At 42.0% G+C, this 27675-nt stretch overlaps 2 protein-coding genes across 2 annotated transcripts; one reads left to right on the top strand and one right to left on the bottom strand.

The window, feature by feature from the left end:
* Window positions 1–888: 888 nt before the first annotated feature.
* tmem74b (transmembrane protein 74B) lies at window positions 889–7636 on the top strand. Its single transcript, XM_064305733.1, has 2 exons — window positions 889–1527; window positions 2533–7636. The coding sequence occupies exon 2, from the start codon at window positions 2597–2599 to the stop codon at window positions 3341–3343; it is 747 nt and encodes a 248-aa protein (XP_064161803.1). The 5' UTR covers window positions 889–1527; window positions 2533–2596; the 3' UTR covers window positions 3344–7636.
* An 8454-nt stretch (window positions 7637–16090) lies between these two features.
* On the bottom strand, window positions 16091–27264 carry psmf1 (proteasome inhibitor subunit 1). The gene is made up of 6 exons (XM_064306088.1): window positions 26999–27264; window positions 26647–26799; window positions 26318–26400; window positions 25619–25801; window positions 16805–16858; window positions 16091–16274 (listed from the first exon to the last, which is right to left on the bottom strand). Exons 1-6 carry the CDS (start codon window positions 27125–27127, stop codon window positions 16091–16093), a joined length of 786 nt encoding a protein of 261 aa, XP_064162158.1. The 5' UTR covers window positions 27128–27264.
* Between the last annotated feature and the right edge of the window lie 411 nt (window positions 27265–27675).

Raw genomic sequence — 27675 nt, 5'->3', positions numbered from 1 at the left:
CAGGCGGAATCAAAGATTTTCTTTATTCAGGTTTAATGAGTTTGAGACCACTAGAGTTTTAATGTTGTAGGCTACAGTAGCTCAGCGTTGCAACGTTATTATACATTGATTGATCTTCAGGTTTGACTATATAACGAAAAAGCGTAGTTTATCATTATGTAGTCACTTTTTTGTCTGGTAGTGTAAGGGCACTGCTCTAACTGGCTCTAATGATGAGAAATTACTTACATATGTCGTGTCTTTCGGATATGAATGTTAATACATGCCCACCCTGTCCTCGTCTGCAGAACAGGTCGCACTAATCTATCAGTGTTTATTACAATTTAATGGCTACAATTGGGTTAAAAACTCGAAAGAAATATTTTGAAGACAATCGATTGTCACCTCTGGGGAATATAACCACAATTTGAATACAGTTGCCTGGGCCTTTCAATGTTTTAAATGGAAAAAATGGCGAAAAGTACTTAAACTTGCCTTCTCCTTTAAATGCAGTCAATCTTGATGTTGAGTTTCAAAGTAAATACATCAATAATAAATCATGATAACTGTAAAGTAAACTAATCAAACTAAGTAAACCAAGTGTGTGATTGCATGTTTATTTAATTTAGAGAGAATATGTTGAGAATATGATGTGGAAAAAATCTTCCTCTGAAAAGTTTAAATGCGTCTTTTCTGATTCAGGTCTCACAAAATGACTACAGTTGAATCTTCTTACATATTTTTCCACAACTTGGTCTTATTCGATCTTGAGAATAACTTCAGTGGATGATTATAAAAATACAACAAATAAATACAATCAATAAAAATGAAATGAAGAAATGTCTAATACTAAATCATTCGCTTAATTTAAAGCCAAATGAATTCATCAACTGCAGCTTTATTTTGCGTCCATAGATGGCACTGCCCCCAACCCGTCTCCTAGACGATATGCGAAGTAAACGACGTGCATCCACTTGTTCATTGACCATCACACGTAAAACGAACTCTCGGTATTCATATTACCACAATCAATATATTTAGATAAAGCTCTTTGGAATTTCTACTGAAAAAAAGAAAGAAATCACAAATTAACCCCGCCACAGATTATAAGGGTCATTGCAACATCTGTCTCGTTTTGTGCTGGTGTTCCTGTAGCCTACTTGCAAAACAGGAATGTTCTAGCCATGTTTTTACATGTGCTTCTTGGACGACCCAATAAGGCTTCCATAGCATTAGAAACATCACTAGAAACATACGACGACAGCAAAGAAAAAAAACGGCTTAACCGTAACATTAAAAATACGAGAACGTTCAGGTAATTCAAGAAATATTGGAAGTGTTTAGTGCCATCACGGGTTTGAGCAGTGGTAAGCCGCACCGTGCTGAGCGTGTTGCGGAGTTCTCCGTTTTCAATCAGCTAAGTCTCAGCGCTGCTCATTCGCGCATGGCTACTCCCTCACATCTCAGATCTCTATGAGGGGTCTCCGCTTAACATCCTGCACCTTTCCACTGTAAATCATCGCCAAGCGAGAGCTTCGACGCTTGCAGGTAGGCGTACTGTTTTGCGTGTATATCCGCGATTATTTTCGTGCGACTTTCGACTGCGTAGAAACGTTTCTCTACCGCCTTGTGTTGATTTCGGATGCTGACAGCTGTTCTGAAGGTCCAACCCGTGTACGTTTGAAACAGGGTTGCAATGTTATCAAGGTCATCCTAGGATTGTATGCGTAGACTATTGGGGTTGGCAAAACAAGCACCACACCTAGCGATAACTTGAAAAGGCTTTAGTCAGTACACTTCGTTACAAATGTTAATGATGTGGAAATATTAGAGACGTCGGTTGTCATACAACAGAGGACGAAACATTCATTATTAATCATTGGCTGCACACGTCTGTGTGAAGTCTGAGAAAATGCTTATCTGATTGCTACCTTTATTAACGCTTTGAAAATTATTATAAATTATGCCACGTCCTGTTCAGTACACCATTTTGATAAATAGGCTACTGTTGTAGTTGTTGCGGTACCAGACGTTTGTCACAGACAAGTTCCCCAGGAGATGACACGGCACATATTGGGGACTAACTGTATGTTGATAAAAAAATTACTAAGTAGCTTCACAGTAATACTACGCCTTTATGGAATTAAACTGTGACCGATGTACAATAGGCTACAGCTATATCGATGGGCTAAATATTGAAATACAGTAAGCCCATATTTGACAGCAAGCATCCTTCAGGTGAACGTTTCGCTGATAAGCAAATGCTTCTGTTTTTTTCCGCCTTACACCGAGGTGAATACACCCTGCTGTCAACAGATGGCCGTAAAACGTGGCTTTGGTTAATTGAGATGTTATTCCACACATTTAGACTGAAATATACAGGCCTGTTCTAGATATTTAACGTTTTATTTCATATCGCCTTGGCTATTGTTAAACGCAATCAAACGTAGGAACACATCTGTATAATATGGAATAACATGTAGCCTATCCTCTATGCCCCAATTTGAATAAACATTCAACCCGTCGTTGCTTTTGTTACATATTGTCTCCCAGGTTTTGCCCGCGGAACAATGAGAGGGGGCGAATTGTTAATACGGGATGAGTGAAGCGCTTTTCGATGGAGTCTTTGAACATCGTGGAGCTCCGTGATTTTGGCGATCGGAACAGAAGTGCTTCTAATCAGCCTACAAGTCCCCATCAGTCGACCCCGTCAGCACCGCGGACAGCAATCAGCGGTGGCGTCGAGAACGCCTCGTTTCAGGATGAGGAGCAGGAGACGGGGTTTTCCAGCAACTCCGGTAGCCGTGGCGAACCGGATACGGTTCACCGCGATTCCACCTATAACAACAGCGGACAGCAGACACAGTCCCAGGCTTTCCAAAGAGACGAACTATCTCCTCGGTCGGACGAGGAGCTGGACGCAGAGACCAACGGCCATTCCGTCGACTACGGTTTTATTTTCGCCCTGGTGTTCCTAGTGAGCGGAATTGTTCTGGTGGTGATAGCCTACACCATCCCCCGCGAAGCTAAGGTCAACCCGGACTTGGTGACAGCGCGGCAGATGGAGAAACTGGAGATGTATTACGCAGAGCTCGGCTCACACCTAGACAAGTGCATCATCGCCGGGCTGGGACTGCTAACTCTCGGGGGTATGCTTTTGTCAATGTTACTAATGGTTTCCATATGCAAAGGGGAGCTGTATCGCAGGAGGACTTTCGCAATGTCCAGAAGGCCGAGAAAAACGTACGGATCTATAAATCTGCGCATGAGACAGCTAGAGGGAGAGGGCAGGGATTCTCTGGTGGAATGTGAGCCTGTTCCTGCCACCACTGTCTGTGTCCCCAGCGCAGAGGGGGCAAGCTAAGTTATTTCTGCTACAGTAGCGCAGCCCCGCCACGAGGGAAGGTTATTATAACCGGGCTGTAGAACGGCCGTAAGCAAACGAGGAGTGGAAACTATTCTTTACAAAACGACTCCTTGTACTGTAGAAGGACATAGCGACACACACGCCTGCACGCACGCAAACACGCGCACACACACGTATTTTTTTTTTTTTCAAAGCACAATAAGCACTCCTGCAAAATTCATATACTAATTAAGCGTGTTGCAAATAATCAGCTATGAGCTACTCCTAAAGAGTGGAGGATATATACGTATAGTCTATGTCACATCATATATTTACATGTTTTATTACTCTGTAAAGATACAATATGCCTTAAAAAGTAAAACAACACTGGTTGAATTTATGTATTTAACACAAGGATTGGGATTTTGCTCAGTTATATCATAGGGCCTTGTTAAGCCAAGGATTTACATGTAGCAAAACACTCTAACCATTTTAAAACTTGGGGGCCATTATTCCTTAGTCTTGGCACAACTGCCATGAACAATCTTCTCAACAGATCTGTTGTTTGGATGCAGACGTACAACCTTCAGCCAGCTTGTCTCTGAAATGTTCAAAACAACATAAGATCTAATTTAACAGCAATATTTCACTCGCATCCAGAACACATGTTCAGAAACAGATATAAAGTCCAGAACCCTCACCTGCTTCAGGGGGTTTTGTGAAACATACCATCAAGTGATGATTTGGGGGAAAGGGAGGCAATAGAAAGCCTCAAACTGAATTTAGGGGAACATGAAATTGAAGTTTTGTTTGCCTGTTGTTTTGGAAATGTTATTAGGATGTTTTGTACAGTCTGCAGGCTAGCTACACTCTCAGAAAAAATGGTATGACAAAGTGCCTAAAAAGGTGCAAATACTTGTCACTGGGGTGGTACTGTACCCCTTGCCAGCAATACAAAATTAATTTGTACCTTTTTTTTACTTGTGAAAGGTACTTATTAGTCCACAAATAGAACATTATTGTTCTTCCAGGGCACATTTGAGAAATGTGTTCCTTAAAGAACAAAAATGTCCCTCCACCGTACCTTTATTTATGAGAGTGTAGCGTGTGAGTGCAAATGCGAGATGTCTTAAATTCTAAACCATTTCTCTTTTTCGGTTTTTTTAACACAGCAAAAGCAGCACAGCTTAATCTGATGAATGCACAGTAAAGACAAGCTAGTTTCTCGTGTACTACACCACGTTGCGAAACATGGAGGCTCTATTGACTCAGGCATGCACAGTTTGAGTGAACACAGAGCAATCGAATGACCCTGCAGAGAGCAGTAAAGTATATCTGATTTGAAGCGTACGTCCATAGAAAAAGCAAAAACCTGCAGGATGAAGAAAAAGGAAAGAGAGCAGTGTATGAACGCCTGTAAATATAATAAGCACACATGGGGATGGAAAGGTCTAAATAGAGGGAGCCAGGTAAGATGTATCACAGGTGTTTGAAAACCCTATAATGCAGTAAAAGAACTCCCAGCTCAAATGAAGGAGTACACTGCTCACGGTTGAGCAAGCACACTACTGCAATGTGGGAGGAGACAGTTTACACCTTGAGGGGTTTACTTAGGGTACCGTGGAACCGTTAGAGGTTTTTTTTAAAAAACAATGCTACAGTGTGTGAAGGGCATGGTTTCAGGGGTTAGTGCAGAGAGTTCCCGTGGTGTGCTCTGGTTATGCTGGACGACTGTTCGCCGCACACTGAACCACATCGGTGGAGATATAGGCACTGTTCCAGCGTATGGATGAGGGCTCCATGATCTGGTATCTGTTAAGGCTCTGTTCCAGTGTGTGGATGGGCCCCACGGTCTGGTATCTGTTAAGACTCTGTTCCAGTGTGTGGATGGGCCCCAAGGTCTGGTATCTGTTAAGGCTCTGTTCCAGTGTGTGGATGGGTCCCATGGTCTGGTATCTGTTAAGGCACTGTTCCAGTGTGTGGATGGGCCCCATGGTCTGGTATCTGTTAAGGCACTGTTCCAGTGTGTGGATGGGCCCCACGGTCTGGTATCTGTTAAGGCATTGTTCCAGTGTGTGGATGGGCCCCACGGTCTGGTATCTGTTAAGGCACTGTTCCAGTGTGTGGATGGGGTCCACAGTCTGGTATCTGATACGGCACTGTTTTAGTGTGTGAATGGGGTCCACAGTCTGGTACTGTTAAGGCACTGTTCCAGTGTGTGGATGGGCCCCAAAGTCTGGTATCTGGTAAGGCACTGTTCCAGTGTGTGGATGGGCCCCAAGGTCTGGTATCTGGTAAGGCACTATTCCAGTGTGTGGATGGGCCCCAAGGTCTGGTATCTGGTAAGGCACTATTCCAGTGTGTGGATGGGCCCCAAGGTCTGGTATCTGTTAAGGCACTATTCCAGTGTGTGGATGGGCCCCAAGGTCTGGTATCTGTTAAGGCACTGTTCCAGTGTGTGGATGGGCCCCATGGTCTGGTATGAAATCTGTGGCAGTGCTGACTGTCGCGGACAGCCCATCAGGGCCATGCACAATCAGTCATGTTGTTGCCAGCATGGCAGGCATTCAGTCGGCTGGGGTGATTATGTCTTGTCGCTCACCAGCAACCCCTGCTAGTCAGTCTAGCACCCACAGCCTGCTCGCTCAAATTCCATGTGAACTGACTCATCTCTGAGTTCAGCTTCTGGGGTTCAGAGTAAAAACCAGCAGCAGCAGGTATTGGAATTGTGTGTTTTTAGAGGAACTGATAGCGGATATTGTAGTAATCTGTGATTACTGTTGGTCTGGGCATTCCAAACTGGAGAAAAGGGAAGAAAGCATTTAAAAACAATGCAAAAAGTAATGGAAACATTCGAAGACCATACTTGGCCTGTTACGTAGCCGCCCACCGTATGCAAACGGATGATATTTTGGCACAGAAATCTTGTAAAAATATGTAATTCATGTTGCAATCATTCCTAAAGAGACACCGAACTTCTAGAAAAGAAAGATTATACTGTTCATGATGACAATGATTCAGGACTCAGTTCTTACAAGGCATTAAAAAGACAGCGAGATGCCGGAATGACTTTGATTTTGACTTTTGCGAAGCACTGCTTTTCGCACAATCACTAAGGGGGTCAGTTCAATCAAGGCACAAAGAAATTTGGTCATTTGGTACCTAATTTAAAGAAGTATTAAAGTTTTAAAAAAATATTTTATTTTTTAGTGTTTGATTTGTTATGTAAAATATGTTTGTAAGGGTTCAGAATCTCTGCACAAAATGAATAAAAAGTTGTGAGAAAGAAGTGACACAGATTTGTGCCTTGATTGTGGCCCTCATTATTTGAATGTTGGGATGTATTTTATGGGTAATAGGTTGCATCACAAGCTCTGTTATTGTGATAATTTGTCGTGGACTGTCTGAGAGTGCTTGCTGTGAACTTAGACAACACAAACCAGCCCTCTGCTTTTGCAGAACCTTGATGCTAAAAGATTATGACTGAATGTAATTAACTCAAAATGCTGGACATTATATTGGAATCACCATCAGAACACCCAAAACGTTTCAATTGCATAACTTGTTTACTTTGTCAAATAACCCCCCAAAAGTGAAAATGTTATACTGACAAAGTATGACAGAGTGGCATGGTGTCATCTTCACATATCATTTCAAAGAACATATTTCATATTACCACACACAGAACATATTCAAAAATTGCTGCAATTTATTCACTATATTCTTGTTTTGTCTTTTGAAAACACCAAACAAAACTCCCAAGTGACTCTTACGACATCAACCGGCGAGGACTGAAAAAAAACACTTGATATTGTACCATAGCTCCATAGTCTATTAAACAAAAAAAAAAAAAAACCTCTGTAAACCTCATTGTACACCTCAGCTTGAAGTTACGTAAACTGTCAACTTTTGTACTGGAAATCAAAGCTTACAAAAAAAAAGGTGGGAGAAACAGCACAGCTGTACGGATGGGTGCTTCAGCGCTGTAGTCTCGCGGCTGTCACCCGTCTTTTTGTCTGGTTCAGCACAGCAAGGTGGCAGTGAGACGGGAGCGCTCTGCGGAGTCGAGACGGACGGCGATCCAGTTCTCAAGGGAGACTGTTAAAAGCTGCATGTGAACTTTTGTAAAAAAATGTTGTGAAACTTGAAATTGAAGTGAAAAGGCAGGCGTATATGTGTATGCTTATGTGCAGTTCATGTATCATTTTTGAAAGCCTATCATCATTTCAATGTGACAAAAATCTCTTTTTTTTTGGTTGTTGCTGTTATTGTTGTTTTTAATAAAAATGCATCTGTCTCTTTTTTCTGGAATATTTGGTCCAGGAGGGTTTTGTCATGTTTACATGCCAGAAGTAAACAACATCTCCACTTCCTGATATCTGTCAAGAATAAGAAGCCTGTGATGTTACCGTACACCAATCCTGGAGTATTTTGGTTACAACCGATTAAACAATGTGGATGTTGATTAGTGGATACTGTCTGGCTATGCTTGCAGAATTCCTGTAGGAATCAATCAGAAGCTATCCACCAATCACTATTGCTGTTGCTCCATTGGTTGCTACAAACGTACTCCATGATTGGTGGTAATCCTCTGTGTTTTACTGTAAGGAGACATCATGACCAGTTTATAGCTGCTTTATTACAGTACACTGCATGACATTCATTTAGTAGGTGCCATTATCCAGAGTCACTTGCAGCTTACTATCCACAGTGCTCCCAGTGGCAGGAGGGGGAGACTAATGACAGCGTGTGAAGCTTTGGGGTGAGTGGGGGGAGATGGGGTGGGGGCACAAGAAACAAGAGCTTCCAAACCACTCTGCCCCTCCATGTTGAACAGAAATACAGAGCAGAAGGCACCACAGCCTACAAAGCAGCCAGAATCTGTTTATTATCTTAATTTCTGAAGGAGACAGTCACAGAGAAACAGATGAGGAAAATACTTTTCATTAATTCTGCATTACTGTGAATCCCCCCTCAGAAAGAGAAATGAACATGGAAACCAAGAAACAATAACAAAAGATCAATGCAGCCTATGATACCGTTTCGTTTCCTGTACACACAACCGCACCGTGATGGAAACAGATTAGAGCCGAAACTAACCGAGTCAGCGACTTCCTGCGGAGCGGAATGATGCCTTGCCTCTGGTGGTCATGAGCACATGTGTGAAACATCCAAATCTCATAACAGGGACAGAGGGCTGGAGTTCGCCACACGTGACATGTTAAACACACCACGGGCTCTCGAACCCTGGGTAGCAATATGTAAACAGTACATAAAATAAAAGAAGCTTGTCAGAATTGTGAGACTATTATTAAGTTCATAGGGGAACATGAAAAGGGCCTTACGGTAGGTGTGTGTTACCGGCTGCCAGCTTCAGACAGTAGTGTGAACTGAACGCTGTTTGGAAACGTAAAACAAGCTTGTCAGGATTGTGAGACTATTATTATGGGTGACTTCAATTACCCTGCTATTAATGGAGAAATGATGACAGGCCAAGGCAAAAGTGAGGAAGAATTATTAGATGTTATAAATGACCTTTCTTTTGGCACAGTATGTCAATCAGCCCACAAGAGGGACATCAATTCTGGATCTGGTGCTATGTAATGATCCAAACCAAATTTGTAGCATAGCGGTAATTGAGTCTCTTGGGACTAGCGAACATTCTGCAGTTAGATTTGAGGCATTACGGCAAATTAACAAGATCTCCTCTATGGTCAGAATTTTTTATTTTAGATGAGCCAATTTCAACATGATGCGAGAAAATTTAAGTAATATTGACTGGGTGAAACTTCTTAACTGCAAGTCCGTGAATGAAAAGTAGGGTAGGTTCAAAAGGGTTATTCTTGAGGTGCAAGGTAAATTTATTCCAAAGGTAAAGAAAAGTAAGTTGAAGAAGCTGTCTCCCCAGTGGATGAACAAAGCCATATGGGAGAGTTTGAGGGGGAAAAAAACTGTGTAAGATATATAAAAATGACAGCACTGAATATTGTAATATGTGTGCTAAGGTTATTACAATACAGGAAGCCAAGAGGCTTTTTTAAAGGCAAATTGCCCAAAATGCAAAAAGTAATCCTAAACGTTTCTTTCAATACTGTAGTAGGAAAAGGAATGTAAAAGAGGATATCAGGTGCATCAGCAATGAAGAAGGAGCACTGCTTTCTAAGAATAAAGATATTGCTGATGCCTTAAATAGTTATTTTGTTGAGAGTTTTACTAGAGAAGAGGTTACTAATAGACTGGAAGGCATATTCAGTACTCAGAATGTCTTATCAGATACTGAAATAGAGGAAAAAGAAGTACTGCATGAATTACTTAAACTAAAGACAAATAAGGGAGGAAGGCACTGATGGCATATACCCAAGAGTACACAAAGACTTAGCTGAGACCATTTTTAAACCACTGGCTGGTATTTTTAGACAGTCATTAGAAACTGGAGAAATACCTGAGGAGTGGAAACAAGGTAATATAATACCAATATATAAGAAAGGGGAAACTACAGGCCTTAAAAGTTTACTTTCATCACATGTAAAATACTGGAATTGATCATTAGGGAAGGTCATGTCTGACAAACCTTCTGGTATTCTATGAAGACGCTAGCAAGTGTTTTGATTATAACAAGGCGTATGATGTTATCCACTTAGAAGTAAAACAGGTTATTCAGTCAATCTAGAACATAAGAATACATAATGAGGAGAACAGGCCATTCAGCCCATCTAAGGTTTGTCATTTACCCACAGACATCAAGCACCTCTTTAAGGTCTCTGCCTTTGAAACATGACCAGGCTAGCTGTTCCGCATGACGCATTTAAAACATCACAAATAACTGATACATAAACAAGAACCACAGTAATGATCTGCAGTAAAGTAGCAACTGAACTGAGCTCACTGCTGGCTGAGGGATAGATTCCATTACAATAGCTGTAACAATTTTTGGAGGTTTCTTGTTGAAGAATTGAAAATTGCTGACCGAGTTCCCCTGGCAGTGTTCGCTTTGAGTCACTGTCCCAAGAGTCCAGGTTATTCATGCCGCATGTTTTCTAAAGGTTATTTTCTCAGCTACAGATATTGACACATTGATTTTGGGCTTTATGAAACTTTATGAAAAATTCAGTACACTGAAGCTGCTGCCTCCCAAATGCTAAGAAGACTGGGAATTCCCTGCAGTATAAAGTCGGGAAGCTTGAGAAAATGGCCGTGTTGAGACCCACCGTATGACTGCCGGGCAGGGTTGGGTACCAAACCCAGTACCACTATGGCACCGGTGTCTGCAGGATTGGTACCTGTACTTACTGGACCAGCTTTTGGTACCACGCGCCTTCACCAGCTAATGACACACTCGCTCTGTTGACTCTGTTGACTCAGTGACTCAGTGTCAGTGACAGTAAGTACCGTTAGCAAGATGACTAATGCTAAACTCGGTCACAATGCCAAAGGAGAAACAGTAAAAATTATCACTATAAAGTGAAATTTAAACAATAAAATAAACAAATAACTTGTTCAATTTCATTGCCATTGCAATAAAAAATATATTATCTTTTGCTTATTATTTTAAAGGCACTGTTTAGAATGGGACATTCCCCTTTTGGGAGAGAAAGGGAGAACGTTTTAAAGGCGCTCCACTTCCCTCTCCCTCTTAACATCAGTTCCAGGTGTACCTCTCTCACGTCTATCTTCCAGCTAAAAGCCCCAGTCCTGGTCCGGCTTTAAATCGACAGGACCCAGAACACATTCGTTAAGCCCACCTGTATCTCCATCCCACAGATGTGTGTGTGCTGATCTTTCACCCACGGTCATCAGAGCCTCAGACTAAAACCTTCACCTCCTCTGTCTTACGGACCCACACAGCGCAGAGTCGGGAAAGAGCACTGCTCTGATACCGCATCCGGTTTCAGTCAGACCTACTTATGTAAGAAAAGTGCTCGATACAAAGGAAAAACCAACATGTACATGCAATGCGCATTCGCCTTATCTGCGTCTGTCGCTCATGTCTATTAAAGCTGTAATGTGATTGATTTCTCTTACAACCAAACTGCAATTGATTTATGTTAACCTGGGCTGCAATTGATTTGTGTTAACCTGGACTGAAATTGATTCATTTAACAGTGAACTATGATTGATTTATACAGCAGCTGAACTCGATTCTGTAGCTGTGATTGATGCATGTAATAGCTGATTTGCCATTCATTGCTGTTACAGCTGAACTGCTATTGATTTCTGTAATGCCTGAACTGTGTGTTATTAATATTGCTGCTTCTAAACCATGATTGAATTGTATTACAGCAGAACTCGATTTCTGTTATAATTGTGATTGATTATGGCATAGCTAATCTGCAGGTAACTTCTGTTGAAGCTAAACTGCGGTTGATTTCAGTTCAAATAAATTTGTGTAGTCTTCTCTGATTGATTTATTTTACAGATAATCACAGCTTTACGGCAGGTGGTTTCTGTTACAGGCAGAACTGTGATTAAATAGTGTTTCAGCTAAAATGATCAATTTAAGTTCAAACACACTTGTGAAGTCAAACAAGCTCATCTAATCTTCAAATAAGCTTGTGTTGTCCAAGAACAAGATTGTGTAGTTTTCAAACAAAGTCCAAAAAAACTTTAGCTCCATAACCTATTGACCCAGCCTTACACTCTGAAATTGGATAAAGGACAAGAATGGAAAAGCACAAATATCTAGGGTGCATTATAGTTGTGTATAACATGATTAATTGAGTGACGTGTTGCAACAGATGGTTGCAGTGTCCTCGTAAAAATCCCATTACAGCCATCGTCATGTTACAGTGTTTTAATAATCTAAAATCCTGCTCCCCCACTGACCCACAGGGCCCACCCTGCTTTAATGATCTTTGTGCTTCACCACAAACAGGTTCAGAACTGCTTTGGGGAGGGAGGGAAGGAAAAGAGTGACATAGGGAAAGAGAGAGAAAAGGACAAGAAAGTGAAAGAGTGTGAGTGAAAAGGAGACAGGGAGAGAACAGACAGAGTGGGAGAGACAGAGAGAAAGAGAGAGAGAACCCCAGCAGACACCTCTGTGGCAACTGAATGGTTAAATTTAGATGGTTAAGGTACTCGGACGTGCTGACTTCTTAATAATATGACTTTAGAAAGTCCTGTAGCGCCCTCTTGGTGTGGGAGGAACTACAGGTTAAAAAAAGAAAAAAACTCACGGCTCTAAATATGATGCAGGAGTCTTCACTTCTGACGTGCCAAGTCAAACTGATGTTACTTAACAGCATTGATGTTGGTGACAGTCTTCCAGTAAAACAACATGCCTAAGAAGCTGGTCTTGAGAAGAAGGCTGGAGGCTGATCGCAAGATGGCGCACGGCAACGGAATCTCGCCACAGGTCCTGGAGTTCTCTGTCTGCTGGCGCCGAAACACCGCTGAAAGATCGCACCCCCTACCCGGGAAGGATGACCGCATCGACCGCGTGGGTCTGCCTAAACGTGTTAGCAAATTTAATTGTGTTGCAAGGGTTTCTGGTAAGTCCCCCAGTCCAAAACAGCCAAAGAGACATCTGCTTTCGTTGCTTCTGCTGGCTTACGCCAACACCGTGTCTCGACATTCGGCATGTGAAACAACCTCCCGCGTTCTGTAAAAAATTAGCCATTTAGCCATTGTGAGGGTTGCCAGACTGTGAGGAAGATCATCACGTAGTGGGGGGTCCAGTGCATCCTGTGTCCAGCATGCGCAGCAGACTGGTGCCTATTTCTGATTGGCTGAAGGCCATCCTGGGCAACCAACCATCCTACAGTCACCCGTTTGGGAAATGTGACTGGGTTTCCCACTATTATGATCCAGGAAGAGATGCTGGGAACTGCCGAACCTCCAGGAAAGACCATGGATCGGACCCAATTTTCTCTGATTAATTCCACATTGTGTTATTTTGGTTTCATTTCACGCCAAGATTTCCATCCATTGGCTGGCTGGCATTTGTAATTTTTTGTTTGTTTCTTTATCTTCCTGTTCACATCCAATGGTCCGCCACTGCATACATCAAATATTAAAATACAATAATGTTGCTTGAGGAAATCTAGCATATAAGAATGCCACAGGGTAAGCATTTAAAACTGCTTAGAATGCACTGTGGCATTATCCTATGCTAGTTTTTATGATATACCTCAGTTTCTGTTAGATAAACACAATGTTGATTGTTTTGTGATTTTACAGAGCTTCAAGACTCCGGGTATATTTTTCATGAGCACCCAGTGATTGCCTTCATTTTTCATAATAATGATGTTAGCTTACAGATATAAAAAATTTGAAGTCGTTTTCATTTCCCTAAGGGTTGTAGTTGAATATCACCTAAATTTGAAACCTCCAGTTAAGGACACACAAGGACATTGTTCCTTGTACTGTGATAAAAAATCCGACATGCTATACATTTTCGGCAGTCTAGAAATTGATGTTTATCCAAGTTTGTACACAGACACAATGTAGATCATTTCAAAAGCATTTATGCTAACACTAAATTACTTTTTTCTTTGGGGTAAAGATCAACTTATCAATATCAATCTCTTTTAAAATACATTATTGTGATTTTATTCAGAACCAAAGTAAGACTGCTGAAGTGAACATACAGTATATAAGTTTTAAATGATTAATTTTACTTTGAAAACAAAGAGCCCCATCAGGATCACTTGCTTGACATGCCTTGGAACCCTTATCCACCACTGGACAAGGTGCTATTCTCATTTACAAGTACTACCTCTTATAGCAGGTTGCTAAAGGTACACTGAGACAATGCAGGAGAAAACCGAACAGCCATAGAACCCAGCTGCCAAATCTTTCTTAAAATAAATTTGAACCTAATAAGATAAAAATAATCAGTGTAGGAGCAGCAGTCAAGAAAGAGATTTAACTGATAATTCCAGGGGAGAAAGATATAAACTGGCAGGGCATTGTGGGGAAGAAAACTAAAATGGAGAGCCAGTTTTAATAGTGGTACACTGTGCTATTTTTTCTCCCCCGAAAACAGGGGCATCCAATCTTATCCAAAAGCCCCTTTGCGGGGGCAGGTTTTTGTTTTAGCCCCCCCCCCCCCACAGCTGTTGGTCCACAAAGTTAATCCGGGTGATTTTTATTTTAAAAACCTTAGTTTCATTTTTTCCTCGTGCCTTTGGACTAATTCACTGTCCGCTTTCTTGTGTTGTGCTTATTGCCAAGTTAGAGGTTTCTGAGCGGTACAATTGACTCAGTCCAGAACAGTCCTTTCTAAGTCATCCCTTTCCAAACTTCCAAACGCGAAACGTGATGTGGGTTTTATTTATGTTTTCACAAATCGTCACACAATGCAATTGCTTTTTGGCAATTATTTAATTGTTTAATTTAAGTCTTTAAAAAATGAAACAAAAAAAAAGAATCCTTAGTAACTGTAATTGGGTTATTTTTTGTCTTTCGGAATGGAAACATTTCAGCAGGATACAGAAATCAAAACTTTCTTGAACAAAAACTTGTCAGTGCAAAGCAAGTTTGACTCTTAGTCTGCAGTTAATAATTCAAGCTCACATTAGTTTTTAAACTCCCCTTATCGTAAAGAAAAGGGATGTAAAATTATGCAGAAAAAAAATCACTAGTCGCCATGTTCTAACTTATGGGCTATGGGCTGTAGAATGATTATACCGAGTCTTGAAAGGCACAGCATCTTCCGCGGCATCTCCTACATAAACATGTCGTCGTATCCGGGGGGAGGCATGTGATCCGGGTCTGGGCTGAAAGCCAATGAAAAAGCAACTTGTGAAATAGATTCTCCCTCTTACTGTTAAGGCATAATTTCCATCGGAATAATCCTAAATGTGGCAGGTTACCAGGTACTTTGTGTGTTTTTTTTATTTGGTGTGAAAAATGAAGTATGAGATGTTCTGCTAACCTCCAGCTGGCAGTAAATTCTGTGGAATCAGTCTTTTTTCTGTTCTGACTCGGGATCATTAATCAGACGCGACCTTAAAGCATTTTCACAGCTGTGAGTGACTTAATCAATTAATCATTTTTTTTGTATAGCGCTTTGCACACTGAGGCTAGTGTGTGCTAGTTGTTTTGTTCACAACTAACACAGTGGAACGCACGTCTACTGTGCTGCTAATGCTAACGTTGTAGAGCGCGCGTCTCCTGTGCTGCTAACGCTAACGCCATGGAGCGTGGGTCTCCTGTGCTGCTAATGCTAACGCTGTGGAGCGCGGGTCTCCTGTGCTGCTAACGCTGTGGAGCGCGGGTCTCCTGTGCTGCTAACGCTAACGCTGTGGAGCGCGCGTCTCCTGTGCTGCTAACGCCATGGAGGGCGTGTCTCCTGTGCTGCTAACGCTGTGGAGCGCGGGTCTCCTGTGCTGCTAACGCTGTGGAGCGCGCGTCTCCTGTGCTGCTAACGCTGTATAGCGCGGGTCTCCTGTGCTGCTAACGCTGTAGAGCGCGTCTCCTGTGCTGCTAACGCTAACATCGTGGAGCGCACGTCTCCTGTGTTGCTAACGCTAATGCAGTGGAGCGCGTGTCTCCTGTGCTGCTAACGCTGTAGAGCGCGTCTCCTGTGCTGCTAACGCTAACATCGTGGAGCGCGCGTCTCCTGTGTTGCTGACGCTAACGCTGTGGAGCGCGGGTCTCCTGTGCTGCTAATGCAGTGGAGCACGCATCTCGTGTGTTGCTAACGCTACACTGGAGCGGGTCTCCTTGCTGTAACGCATGCGGCAGCGTCTCCTGTGCTGACGCTAAGCAGTGGAGCGACGGGTCTGTGCTAACGCTAATGCAGTGGAGCGCACGTCTGTGTTGCTACGCAACAGTAGGGAGTCGTCTACGCGTGGTCTCTCCCCGTGGTTCCAAGAACGGGTCAAAGCGTGCGCCCGGTGGAACGGCTCCCGGGGGCAGGCGGCCGGGTATGCCAGCGGACGGGTCGAACCCGGAGCGGGGAAACCCGGAACGAAGCGGATCCATGAGCATTCCTCCTGGCCGGCCGCTGCAGGCGAAAGAAAGAAAGAAAGAGAAAGAAAGAAAAAAGAAAAAAGGTGGCGACACTGCATCCTTGGTGGGGGACAACATGTTCACTATTTGCTTGTCCAGTGATGCTTTTATGACCCTTATTACACCTACATGTCATTACATTTTTAAAGCACTATTTATTTTGCTGTGCAATGACAGGTGGAAAATACCCAACAGGTTAAAAACCACAGTATTTTTAAATAAAAATTAGTTTTCCTCTGTCAAGCCAGCAAGTAAATCAGTCATTACCATATTCCTCTCTTATGAACATAATTAACTGTAAAGTCTCCTGTTTAATATGAAAATCGTGTTCATTTCTATTCAGGCTCTCGCCGTCTTGTCATTCTATTTATGATTTCAAAATCAATAAAAAATACATGTGCAAGTATATAACCTGCAATCATGTGAGTACATATAATAATAATAATAATAATAATAATAATAATAAATAATAATAACAATTATTGTTATTAATAATAATAATGCATTTTTAAGATGGATACTTACCTAAGGGGATCCAGGTCTGCCCCCCCAGCAGCAAATGGAGCCAGTGGATCTGGCCTGTGAAGAGAAGAGGAGTTACCCACTGAACACAGCACAGCTATATCACACCAGCAGCCTAAGGGCCATATTTACTAAGCATGACGCAAAATTCAGCACCGCCGCACGTTTTCAGTTTAGCGGGTTTTTTTTTTACTAAGGCTGGTTATGTATATGAGCACAACCGCAGCGAGTTCGTTTAAATGCACTGCCGGTATTGAAGATGGGTCTTGCATGCGTCTCACTGGTTTAAAAAAAACTACATAACACAAAAAAAAAATTCAGAAAACAATAAAACAATTTTAATATTTCGAGCTGTCTTAATTCCGTATCGAATACCCAGCCATGTCCGGTCACCATCTCTCAGCTTCACTAACACTAACGACTGTTCCAAAAGATGGAGTCGCCATGTGGAAGATTTTAAGACTCTCCTTTCACAAACGTAGGAGAGAGTCGCCATAAAATTTAACACGGTCAATAACAATATGCAATGTGGAAACTGTAGCTTGTACTTGTTTCAGGCTTGTACATGTGCAATTCAGTCCTCTACCACACCCAAAGGAGCAGAGCAATGTGACAGCCTTTGCTGTACAAAAACGCAGTAGTAAAAAAATGTCCCAGAAGCTATTTTCTGGTAGAAGGCTTTTTCAAAATTTGCAATAAATCAAATAATTCATCATTTAAAAAAGTTAACAAAAGTTAGTATGGTTTTAGAGTGTATTCTATTGGAAATGTGATGTAGGCCCTACCTGTCTGTATAAATGTAACATCTGTTACAGTTGCTGCCTCTGAGTTGCTATAACAAACAACGTGCTTTTTGCTGTTATATGTTTACAGAATGCTATCTAAAGAGTAAATGAGAGGTTTGGTACCCAGGGAGGTCATGGAGAGGGCCTCAGATTTGGAGATTAGGGGAGACCTTAGGCATTTTAAATGGTGCTTAATATTTATTACAGAAATTAATTTTACTCATCAACGTGTTTGACTTTTTAAGTTCAATTACCTTTGCCACAAGGACCATCAGCCATGATAAATCAGGTCACATGGATACATTTCCATTTTCTCTTCCCATATTTTTGCAGTCTAACATCAGAATGCCTTAAAAAAAACAAATGCTTTAACCCAAACGTGCAAATTTTAGGAATTCCACATTTCTTGTATTTTACCAGTGCAAACCTCCGGTGCTGCACATTAGTAAAGATGGAAAAACACTATGTGTCTCATTAGCATCTATAAGAGCCCCCAGATCCATAGTAAATATGGCCGTAACTGTAGTATAACTGTAAAGTCACTACGCAAAACAAACGGTCACTAGAACTGTATATACTGGTTAGTACTGTCATTTTTGCCAGGGGGTTCTAGTGTTAGCACTTTAAGGGTTCTCCATCTCTCCCACGCCTGCATCAGTCTTATGCAAATAAACTGACAACATGCTGACCCATACAAGTCACTCTCAATTAGGCAAGCCGCCTGGAAAGTTTGCCACACTTCACTCATTCTTATGCTAAACAAGCTCAAATGTGATATAAAAGCAAAGAAAGCAAGGCACAGTCAAACAATTGATATATTTTTGGAAAACAATTCGTTTTATGAGTTATACCATGGTACAGTATATACCGTGAAACTGCTGGTGCTAATTTAAAACGTCATGAAACGGTACCTTCGAACGAGACGTTCAAGTTAAACATTTGTCCATTATCAACCGTCCACTTCTTTTTGAAATACAGTTTCATTGGGTTTTTCAGCCCAACATTACAGTAAAGGAGGACCCAGGGGAATCGAGCGATGTTTCAGAGATCGATATGAGACGCTGACCGCATCGTGCGGCTCGCAGCCTTTCTGGAAACGCGCAGTCTGAAGGACATCTACAGCGAGTGTGTCACCGCACAGATCGAACACACCGTCGCTTCGGTTTCAGATTAATACGCCGCCGTGCATACGCGGGTTAGCTCTGAATGCGCGAGCAGCTGTTTAGCGACAGTAGAAGGGCGGTGCTGCAAGAAGCCACAGCAGAAGCACAGCACACCTCCCTCCCTCCCTGGCAGCAGGAGGGCTTGCAGTGGGTTGAATTCAGCTGAGCTGACAAAGCTCCGTGAACTGCTCCATTGTAGCAGGGTGATTTATTTCCTCTGCACTGTGAGCTTTAGTGTCCTTGACCCCACCCCTCCCAACACACACACACACACACTCTCACTCGCATGCATGCACATAAACTCTGTAACATGCACATATATACACACACACACGCACAAACGCATATGCACTCACATACATCCACACACACATTCTCCCACATGCACACACACACACGTACACACACTCGCATGCATGCACATAGACTCTGTAACATGCACATATTAATTCTTTATTTAGGTCCACATTTATAAAATACATCATAAGGGCCCAACTATATTTCAGTTGCTGTCTGATGTCCTTCACTTCAGTAGCAGAAAGCATACCAGTAGGGATAAAGCAAATAAAATGCAGGTTAGACATTTGCATCTCAATTGCACCGACAAGAAAGACACCCCCACACACACACACATACACACAAACACACACTTGCATGCAAGCACATAGACTCTGTAACATGTACATATATACACACACACACACACACACACAGAAATGAGTGCGCCATTGACCTGTAATAAGATCACCTCTTCCTGACCACTGGGATCTATGCGGCGTATTGCTGGCCTGTGCACAGCCAGTGGTGCGGCTGCAATGCGGTTCGAATAATGCACGTCATTAATATCACGCAGCAAAGACGAGGCTGTCTCTCAAGAACAGATAAAGCCGCATAAGATGTCAGTAAATGGCTGACACCAGACAAATCCGATAGGGTCACCGGGAACAGAGGAGAGGGAACGCAGCGAGAAGGAATCTATCTTTGGAGCGCTGCCGTTTCCCCGGGACACACACCCCTCCCTGACCCCGCCCCACCCCCCCCAGAGGCAGAGTTGCTGAGAATGCTCTATATCTTTCAAATAGACCATGTATACCACGGATCATCAACTCTGGCCCTCTCATCCAAATCCAGCCCTGGTTTTCTTTTCTCCCGGGTAATTAGTGGTACTGATTGGCCAGACTGTCTTCACCCCTGACTCCCAGGCAAAGGGAGGGTGGAAAACCAGCAGGTCTCGGCCCTCGAGGACCGTGAGTTGCTGATCCCTGATGCATACACTTAGCACTGGCTGCAGCCTTGAGCTGCGATCTCGCCAGATGCGCTTCATAGGCTTGGAAACGCTAGGAGCGCTACCTGCCCTGACCTTATGAAGCCTACCATAGTAACACGCGCTGGAGGCGTCTTTTCCGCCATTGCTAGGCAACCGCACTCCGATCCAGTCAATCAACTGGCTGACGTCAGTAACGTTGTTAACACCATTAGCGAAATTATTTCACCAGAAAGTTAGGTTTCTTTTTCTTTCTTCTTTTTTTTTTTAAACAATGGGTAAGCAGACAGCATTTGCCTAAGCTCTTTTGGAGTAAATTACAACACAAGCTGAAAAACAATACAACTTTTGTGAAGTTGGTTGTTGCTGTTTCTTGTACAATCTGCATGGCCCGCCTCCATTTTCACGTGATTGGACGGCAGAGAAAAGAGTGACTGTGACCTAGGGCGCTTTTTTCCCCAGGGCGTATCAAATTAGGATCATTTTCAGCTGCATGCCGCCACAAACACAGCGAGGTGCCCTGGGTGGGTAAACCCAAGGCGCCCTGTTTGTGAAAGCAGCGTAGAAAACACTTCAAACTCACTGAGAATAATTAGAGAAAAGGCGCCCCTGGCTGTTAAAGTGCATCCAGTGTGCCTGCAGCCTTGCACTGTAAATATTGTACAAGAAGAATAGTCTTATCAGAGGCGGGAGGCATGGGACCCTAGCAACCAATAATATAGGCCCTGGGAACCTATACCACAGAGTGCAGGGTTGCCATGGCCACAGAGGTCCTGGAAATCTCTACCACAGAGTACAGGGTTGCCATGGTCACAGAGGTCCTGGAAATCTATACCACAGAGTACAGGGTTGCCATGGTCACAGAGGTTCTGGAAATCTATACCACAGAGTGCAGGGTTACCATGGCCACAGAGGTCCTGGAAATCTATACCACAGAGTACAGGGTTGCCATGGTCACAGAGGTCCTGGGAACCTCAGTAATCATGGAAAACACACTCACACCATCAACAGGGCTTTCGCTAAGAAATTTACTAATCACTGACCTTATCAACTATGAACAGGCTGGCGCAGTGTATACTGAGTGCTTAATGTGTTCAATGCTACACCTTACCACAATGCACTACAGCATCACCATGATTTCATATGATACAATAAGGCTTTACAATGGCTGCAATGCATAGATGCCCAATACACTCATACATAACATACATAATGCTTTGGACTGCTCTAAAATAATCAGCATATTGAACTTAAGAGACCAGAACACACACACCACAGCCCTGGGAACCCCCTGAGAATAACACATGACTCAGCTTCCAGTGCACTTACATTCACCTCTGATATTACTGACAAGACAAAACTCACAGAACAAAGTCAAGCTAAGCTACATATTATGCACCATAATCCTGAGCACACAGCCAATTGTTGGCTATAAATAATCTCAAAAGGCTTTGTTTAAGGCACCAACTGTCCAGGCTGTGCTCACAGGATTATGTTCGACAATAATATGGCATAACAACCTAGGATTAAAAAAAGAAAACCATCTTTGTATCACATACAATCTCAGATGTTGATGCTCCCAATAACAATGGCTCAGCGGCTGATTAATATATTAATATATCACACCAGGCCTGTCTGTGCAGAAGTTTAAATATACAATAAAGCAGTAAACGCTGCTATTGCATCTGCAGCTGATCTATACAAAGAGCTGCAAACATATCCTATATTTAGCAAACAATATTTCTTATTTATTTATGCTCTATCTATCTACTTCTGTATGTTTTTGTTGAGTTGTTGTTTTATTTAGGGTGAGGCCATGAATAGGCCCCTTGGGTTTCTTGCCTCTCCCTGCACTATTTCGCTGTTTTTTAAATCTCTTCTCTTTCTGTTTTATATTTTAATTGTGTTAAATAAAAAATCTAAATCAATCAATCAACAACATTATGTTATCAGTGCCGCCATTTTTGACCAGAGGATCATGGGAGTTCAGGGATGAAATGAGGGTTGACTGCAGCCAGCCCTGTTGAATCGAAACCTCACTCTTATTGAACCCTACCATCAGAGTGAAGTAGTCACCACAAAGTTTCTACAGGCACACTATGCCACGGTCAAAGGAAATTCCAGAAGAGATGAGGAAAAAAGTAGCCTAGTTGAAATGTATGAGTCTGGAAAGGGCTACAAAGCCATTTCTAAGGCTCTAGAACCACAGTGACAGCCATCATCTCCAAATGGAGAACATTTGGAACGGTGGTGAATCTTCCCAGGAGTGGCTGGCCTACCAAAGGCACAGTGACAACTGATCCAGGAAGTCACAATAAGATCCCAGAAGAACATCAAAAAAACTGCAGGCCTCTCTAACCCCAGCTAAAGTCAGTGTTCATGACTCCACAATAAGAAACAAAGTGGGCCAACATGAGATTCATGGGAGAGTAGCAAGGCAGAAACCACTGCTAGCTAAGAGAAACATCAATGCTTGTCTCATATTTGCAAAAAATCACCCCCAAGCCCATTGCAACACTGTTCTATGGACAGGGCAACATTATTTAAGGAACCATGAATCCATGAACCAGAAAATTCAATTACTTTTATTCCCCCTTAATCTTATGATATGGGTGTTTGTTATGGGTCTTTTTTCAGTAAAAAAAAAATTAAATAATAATTTTAGAATGTGTTTTGTGTTTATTCAGGTTCCCTTTGGCCTAATATTACATTTAGGTATATATAAGGTTATATATCTTGTATAATTTCTCTATTAAAATAATTATTCTACAGCTGTGTAATATATCATAGACACCTTGCCACTAAACGGCTCAAAAAGGCATCAAAAAGCACCTAAATAAAGACTGTGACAACATTACAGCAGCTCTCGGCTTTATCAAAAATTCACTGGGTATCTCTCCCGAATGCTGGCCTTTGTTTAGCGGATGATTAATGTGACTCTGTCTCAGTACGGAAGCAATTATTAGGGGGTCACCCTGGAGAAGAGGTGCCGAGCGCCGTACCCAGCTCTCAGGCATCATTTGCTCTTGCCTGGCATTCTAACTCTCTCAGGCCAGAGCATGAGTCGCGTCTCCTCTTCAGTCCGTGAGACGCCACGGCACCGACTCTGCCAGAAAGCAATTTCACAGGCGAGGCTGCTATAGTCTTCTTCACCTTAAGAATGCTATCTGCACACCCCGTTTATTAATGTCCCGCCTAGACAGCGAGACCCAAACATCCAACATTTCTGTGTCCGTAGAGCAAACGCATCAGCCAGGGACTGTAAATAAGTTTTTGCACAGCATGACAGTTTTTGGAACACAAATCTGAATAACAAATCTCTGGAAATGTATCCATTTCCTGAATGCAATGTACAATATTCATCTGTCAGTATTCCTGTTTGTACAAATACAAAAAAAAAAGATTTTATTAATTTCACCAACCAACCTGATAATAAATGGAGCATTACATTTGCATGTGTCTTTATGTGTCTACTATGCATTTGTATAAAAGAGGTAACTTGATGATTCTAAAAGCATCTGGTGATATTTATCGGTAACAAATTTCAGGCAGTCATTGAATGCAAAGGATTTGTGCGAAATATGAGCGCTTTATTTAAGATTAGATTAACTTGTCAAATGACTTTTGGTCCTCCAAAAGGGGGTATTATGTATAAAAAGGGCAGTAAGTCTGACACAGTTAATCCAATATGGATGTAAATACCTTCAAATTAAAGCTGACAGTCTGCAATTTAACCTCATGTTCATTGTTTTATTTAAAGTCCAATGTGCTGGAGTACAGAGCCAAAACAATAATTGTGTCACGGACAACACACTAAAATACTGGACTGTACTGTATATAATGTACTTTTGCAGTGTATGATTGGCCATAAGAGGGAAGCACACTTTGTATGGTGGATCCAGGGTCAAAACCTGAAGGAGCCACTGAAGTTAATTGAGTTTCAGGTGTAAAGCTATGATTACTTTTTGGATAGTACTGCAAATATGAAGCGCTACAAATTTAGCGCACTGCAATTGAATGTTCTGCAGGTTTAATGCAGTGCAATTTTAACACACTGCAAATATAAAACGCTGCAAATTTAAAGCACTGATAATTTAACACACTGCAAATGTAATGTTCTGCAGATTTAATGTACTGCAACACATGATTATGAAAAGCATAACAAGTTTCACCTGTCAACAATTATAGAAGTTGTCCAATATTTAAACACTGTTTATAGACAATGGTATATTGTCAACATCCTTCATAAGGTATTGTGTATCTTATGAGATGGGGGAACAAGACTGAAATATTAGAGTTATTTAATAACACATGTACATTACGATGTCACGAAGCAGTGGGAAATGGCCAAAAATGTGACCCAATGAGAACAGCATCATTATGCAAATAGGGCATAATAATATGAGCATTTTGTACCAGAACAATGAACATAAATAAACATAAAAAAGGATAAGAGTTTTGTTTCAGAAACCTGGAGTGAATGATGAGATCTGCTTTAGCTGAACATCGATGAGCAGCCTGTTCAGTTAAAGCAGAACTCATCGATGAGGTCTGCTCTAGCAGAACAGCCTGCTCATCGATGAGTTCTGCTTTAGCTGAACAGGCTGCTCATCGATGAGTTCTGCTCTAGCTGAATAGCCTGCTCATCAATGAGGTCTGCTTTAGCTGCCCATCGATGAGCATGGCCTGTGAGCGCCACTGCAGTCCCTCATCCCTGCCAACCTTCAGAGCACGTTGCAGATGCCAACTTCCTGCCTGGGCTAAGGCTTCAACTCGCCATCGACCGTAATGACCTGCACAAAACCTTAATTATTCTCTCTCCTGACAGTTGGTACACAGACGAGTGGTGGTCCTGTCTTATTTCCAGCCTCTAAAATATTCTGCCTGCTTTTTCTCATTAAGAGAAGTGCAGGCGATAAAAGCATTCATCACTATGGGTATGTATTTCCATATTTGGCAGGTAACAGCCAGGTAATAGGATGCATATTTTTAGACTGTGTCTACATTCTTTTTTATCCCTATTTAGAGTGCCCAGTTTCAGCAGTAATCATTGCTACAGTACGCTCCGTCAACTCAGAAGAATGCAGACGAGAAGGCATCTCCTCTGAGACATTAGCCACACGCTGCCAGATGCTGTTTCTTTCCAGTAGACTGCATGCCAACTGCAGACAGGCCGCAAGTATCCAACTGATCAGAGGGATCACTAATGAGAAAACAGTTGGGGAAACCATGCCGACTAAACTCCTCCCTTGGCCACACAATTCCAGAATTGAAACCTGCAAAATACCCTTTAGAAATGGCCTTATTGAACTTCATTGCAGGAATGATTAATGTGAAATCCGAACAGTCTAGTCCAGAGCACGGAAACACAAATGTACTCCACTTAGCAGCTGGTAATAAAGATTAAACTTCTTCTTGCCCGGAGGTAAAGCAGCACATTTTCCTTAGATGTTGCACGATTTCAAAATTATGAACATAGATGTAGCCTGGATGATGAATGTGAGCAATGTCTGCAATTCAAAAAGCAATCCTTATACGTGTCAAGCATCACACATTCTTATTTTTCAAGGCAGATGAGAGAAACAGATGTTCTCTTTGTACTTACCAGCGCGGCTGCCTGCTGGTGTAGGGGTTCCTTGGAGGAATTAGGAGAGGGTCCCGGTCTGGAGGTGGATCATTGGAGGGCCTCTTTTCAGCTTTCTTGCTGGATTCTCCCTTCACTGAAGAGTCTGGCAGAAGAAGCCCTGACTGAACCTTTTTTGCCAGTTCCTCTGTGTTCTTGAACACTCTGTCAAGACATGGGCCTAATCAACGCTTCCAGCTCAGAAAAAAAAACCTCATTGGGATGTTTGGTGCAGGGATGGATGTGAACAGAGGCATGCAAAACAACTTTCTGGTACATATACAGTAATAATGTCCCTGCTAAAAATTCCAGCTAGGATTATAAACTTGGTTTAAACTCTGTTTTCGACACTTCTAGCTGATAACTGGTCTCTAGAAGGACAAAGCTGGTCAGAGCTGATAAAGATGAGAGTCAAACTGGTGGACTAGCCGATTATATAGGTTGGTCAGCTTTTTGACCAGCTAAAATTGCTGAAAACACACCGTAAACCAGCTTGACCATTGCAGGCTGGTTCAAGGTGGAATTTTCAGCAAGGGGGGGGGATTAATAACAGCATTTGACTTCATAAATGATTTAGCTAATATGCGTAATATTTACATTTAAACGTCCTTTAAAAGTACAACCGCACACTTTCAAAAATACGTTTTCAGAATAGTTCACTTAATGCATGTTCCAACCAACCTGTCAAATTCCTGCAGATTGTCTGCGTCGACATAGTCACTCACGTTGACGGTTAAATCTGAAACTCGCTCAGTGGCCGATTCCTGACGCAAGAAATCGAAAGTCGGTGTTATATAACATTCATGTTTTCTTCCACAAAGCACAGAACATTTATCTACAATTTGTCGATGTTCCGTCGTTTTTACCTTGCTCAGGTGCTAATGCAAAGTAATTGAAATTCAGCAAACCATGACATTATTTAAATATTAATAACTGCATTTTAGGAGTGCCTACTAGGCGCCTGCTATCCCTAGAAACCACAGACATTTCGGGCTACAGGAGAACAATACCATTATGTAGAAAATCAAGGTGGAGTCCGCAGTGATGGCTTTGAGAAGCAAATGGGACTTGTCATTCTTGGACTGGTAGCGCAATGTATATAACTCCTTGCTGTCGTTCCAACCGGGAGGGAGTAACTCCGACTTTTTATCATTTTGCTGAGGCTGTGATAGGGAGCAAGCAAATACAGAATCGAACAGCAACCAAGATTACATTGATAGATACAATTTATACAATTTCAATAATATAATAAGAGTCAGTTGCATGGTAAGCCGACCTGCTAGTATAACCCTATATGAAAAAAACCTAACTTACTTTCTACTAGGTTGCCTAGAGTACTTAGCTAGCTAGCTGTCTCCTTACCTGATCTCCAGATCCAAGACATTTGTGCCCGCTTCGTACAATTTCCCAATGAACGAAACAAACAACAACATCCTGTGGGCAGGTGATGTTACTGACGACAGTGCTGTATAAGAGCTCTAACCCTGCCATTTTAGAATCAGCAATCAAATATCGGTGCTAATCTAAAATGAAACACAAAACTGAAACTCATAGGAACCCGTGTTGTCACTCGTCATTGTGTTTATGTCCGCCGAGTTTCGCCGCCGGAATAGAAACAGCGTGCATTAGATTAAAGTTCCGGAGCTACGCTGCTGTCCTAATGAAAGCTGTTTTGACGATGTGCGGTTGGTCGTGTCAACCAAATCACTTGGAATATCCTTTCCAGTTTTTCATCGCCTATTATGCAATTACGGAATACAAACAAGCTATCGTGATTTAGGCGTCTTTACGTTTTTCACACGACTTGTAAGAAAAGTAATTATTTGCTGGCTTCCATGTATTGATCTTCAAATTACAGCACTTCGGTGTTTTTTTAACTTTTAAATTTTGAATATCATTAATATAGCAAAATACTATGTTGAAAACAGTCATGCAGTTAATGTTGCGATCCTGTAGAGGGCAGTGCTGCACTTTTATATATTTATTTATTTATTTATTTATTTATTTATTTATTTACTTACTTACTTATTATTTATGTT

Source organism: Anguilla rostrata, chromosome 13, assembly GCF_018555375.3.
Source record: "Anguilla rostrata isolate EN2019 chromosome 13, ASM1855537v3, whole genome shotgun sequence".
NCBI lineage: Eukaryota > Metazoa > Chordata > Actinopteri > Anguilliformes > Anguillidae > Anguilla > Anguilla rostrata.
This window is presented reverse-complemented; position numbering and strand designations above follow the sequence as displayed.

Excerpts from the sequence above, each read along its gene's own strand:
- tmem74b (XM_064305733.1), top strand. The coding sequence starts at position 2,597 with ATGGAGTCTTTGAACATCGTGGAGCTCCGTGATTTTGGCGATCGGAAC.
- psmf1 (XM_064306088.1), bottom strand. The coding sequence starts at position 27,127 with ATGGCAGGGTTAGAGCTCTTATACAGCACTGTCGTCAGTAACATCACC. Across the intron at positions 26,401-26,646 it reads CCTTGATTTTCTACATAATG|GAATCGGCCACTGAGCGAGT; the intron begins GTATTGTTCTCC and ends TTCTTGCGTCAG. Across the intron at positions 16,859-25,618 it reads ACCAGCAGGCAGCCGCGCTG|GCCAGATCCACTGGCTCCAT; the intron begins GTAAGTACAAAG and ends TTCTCTTCACAG.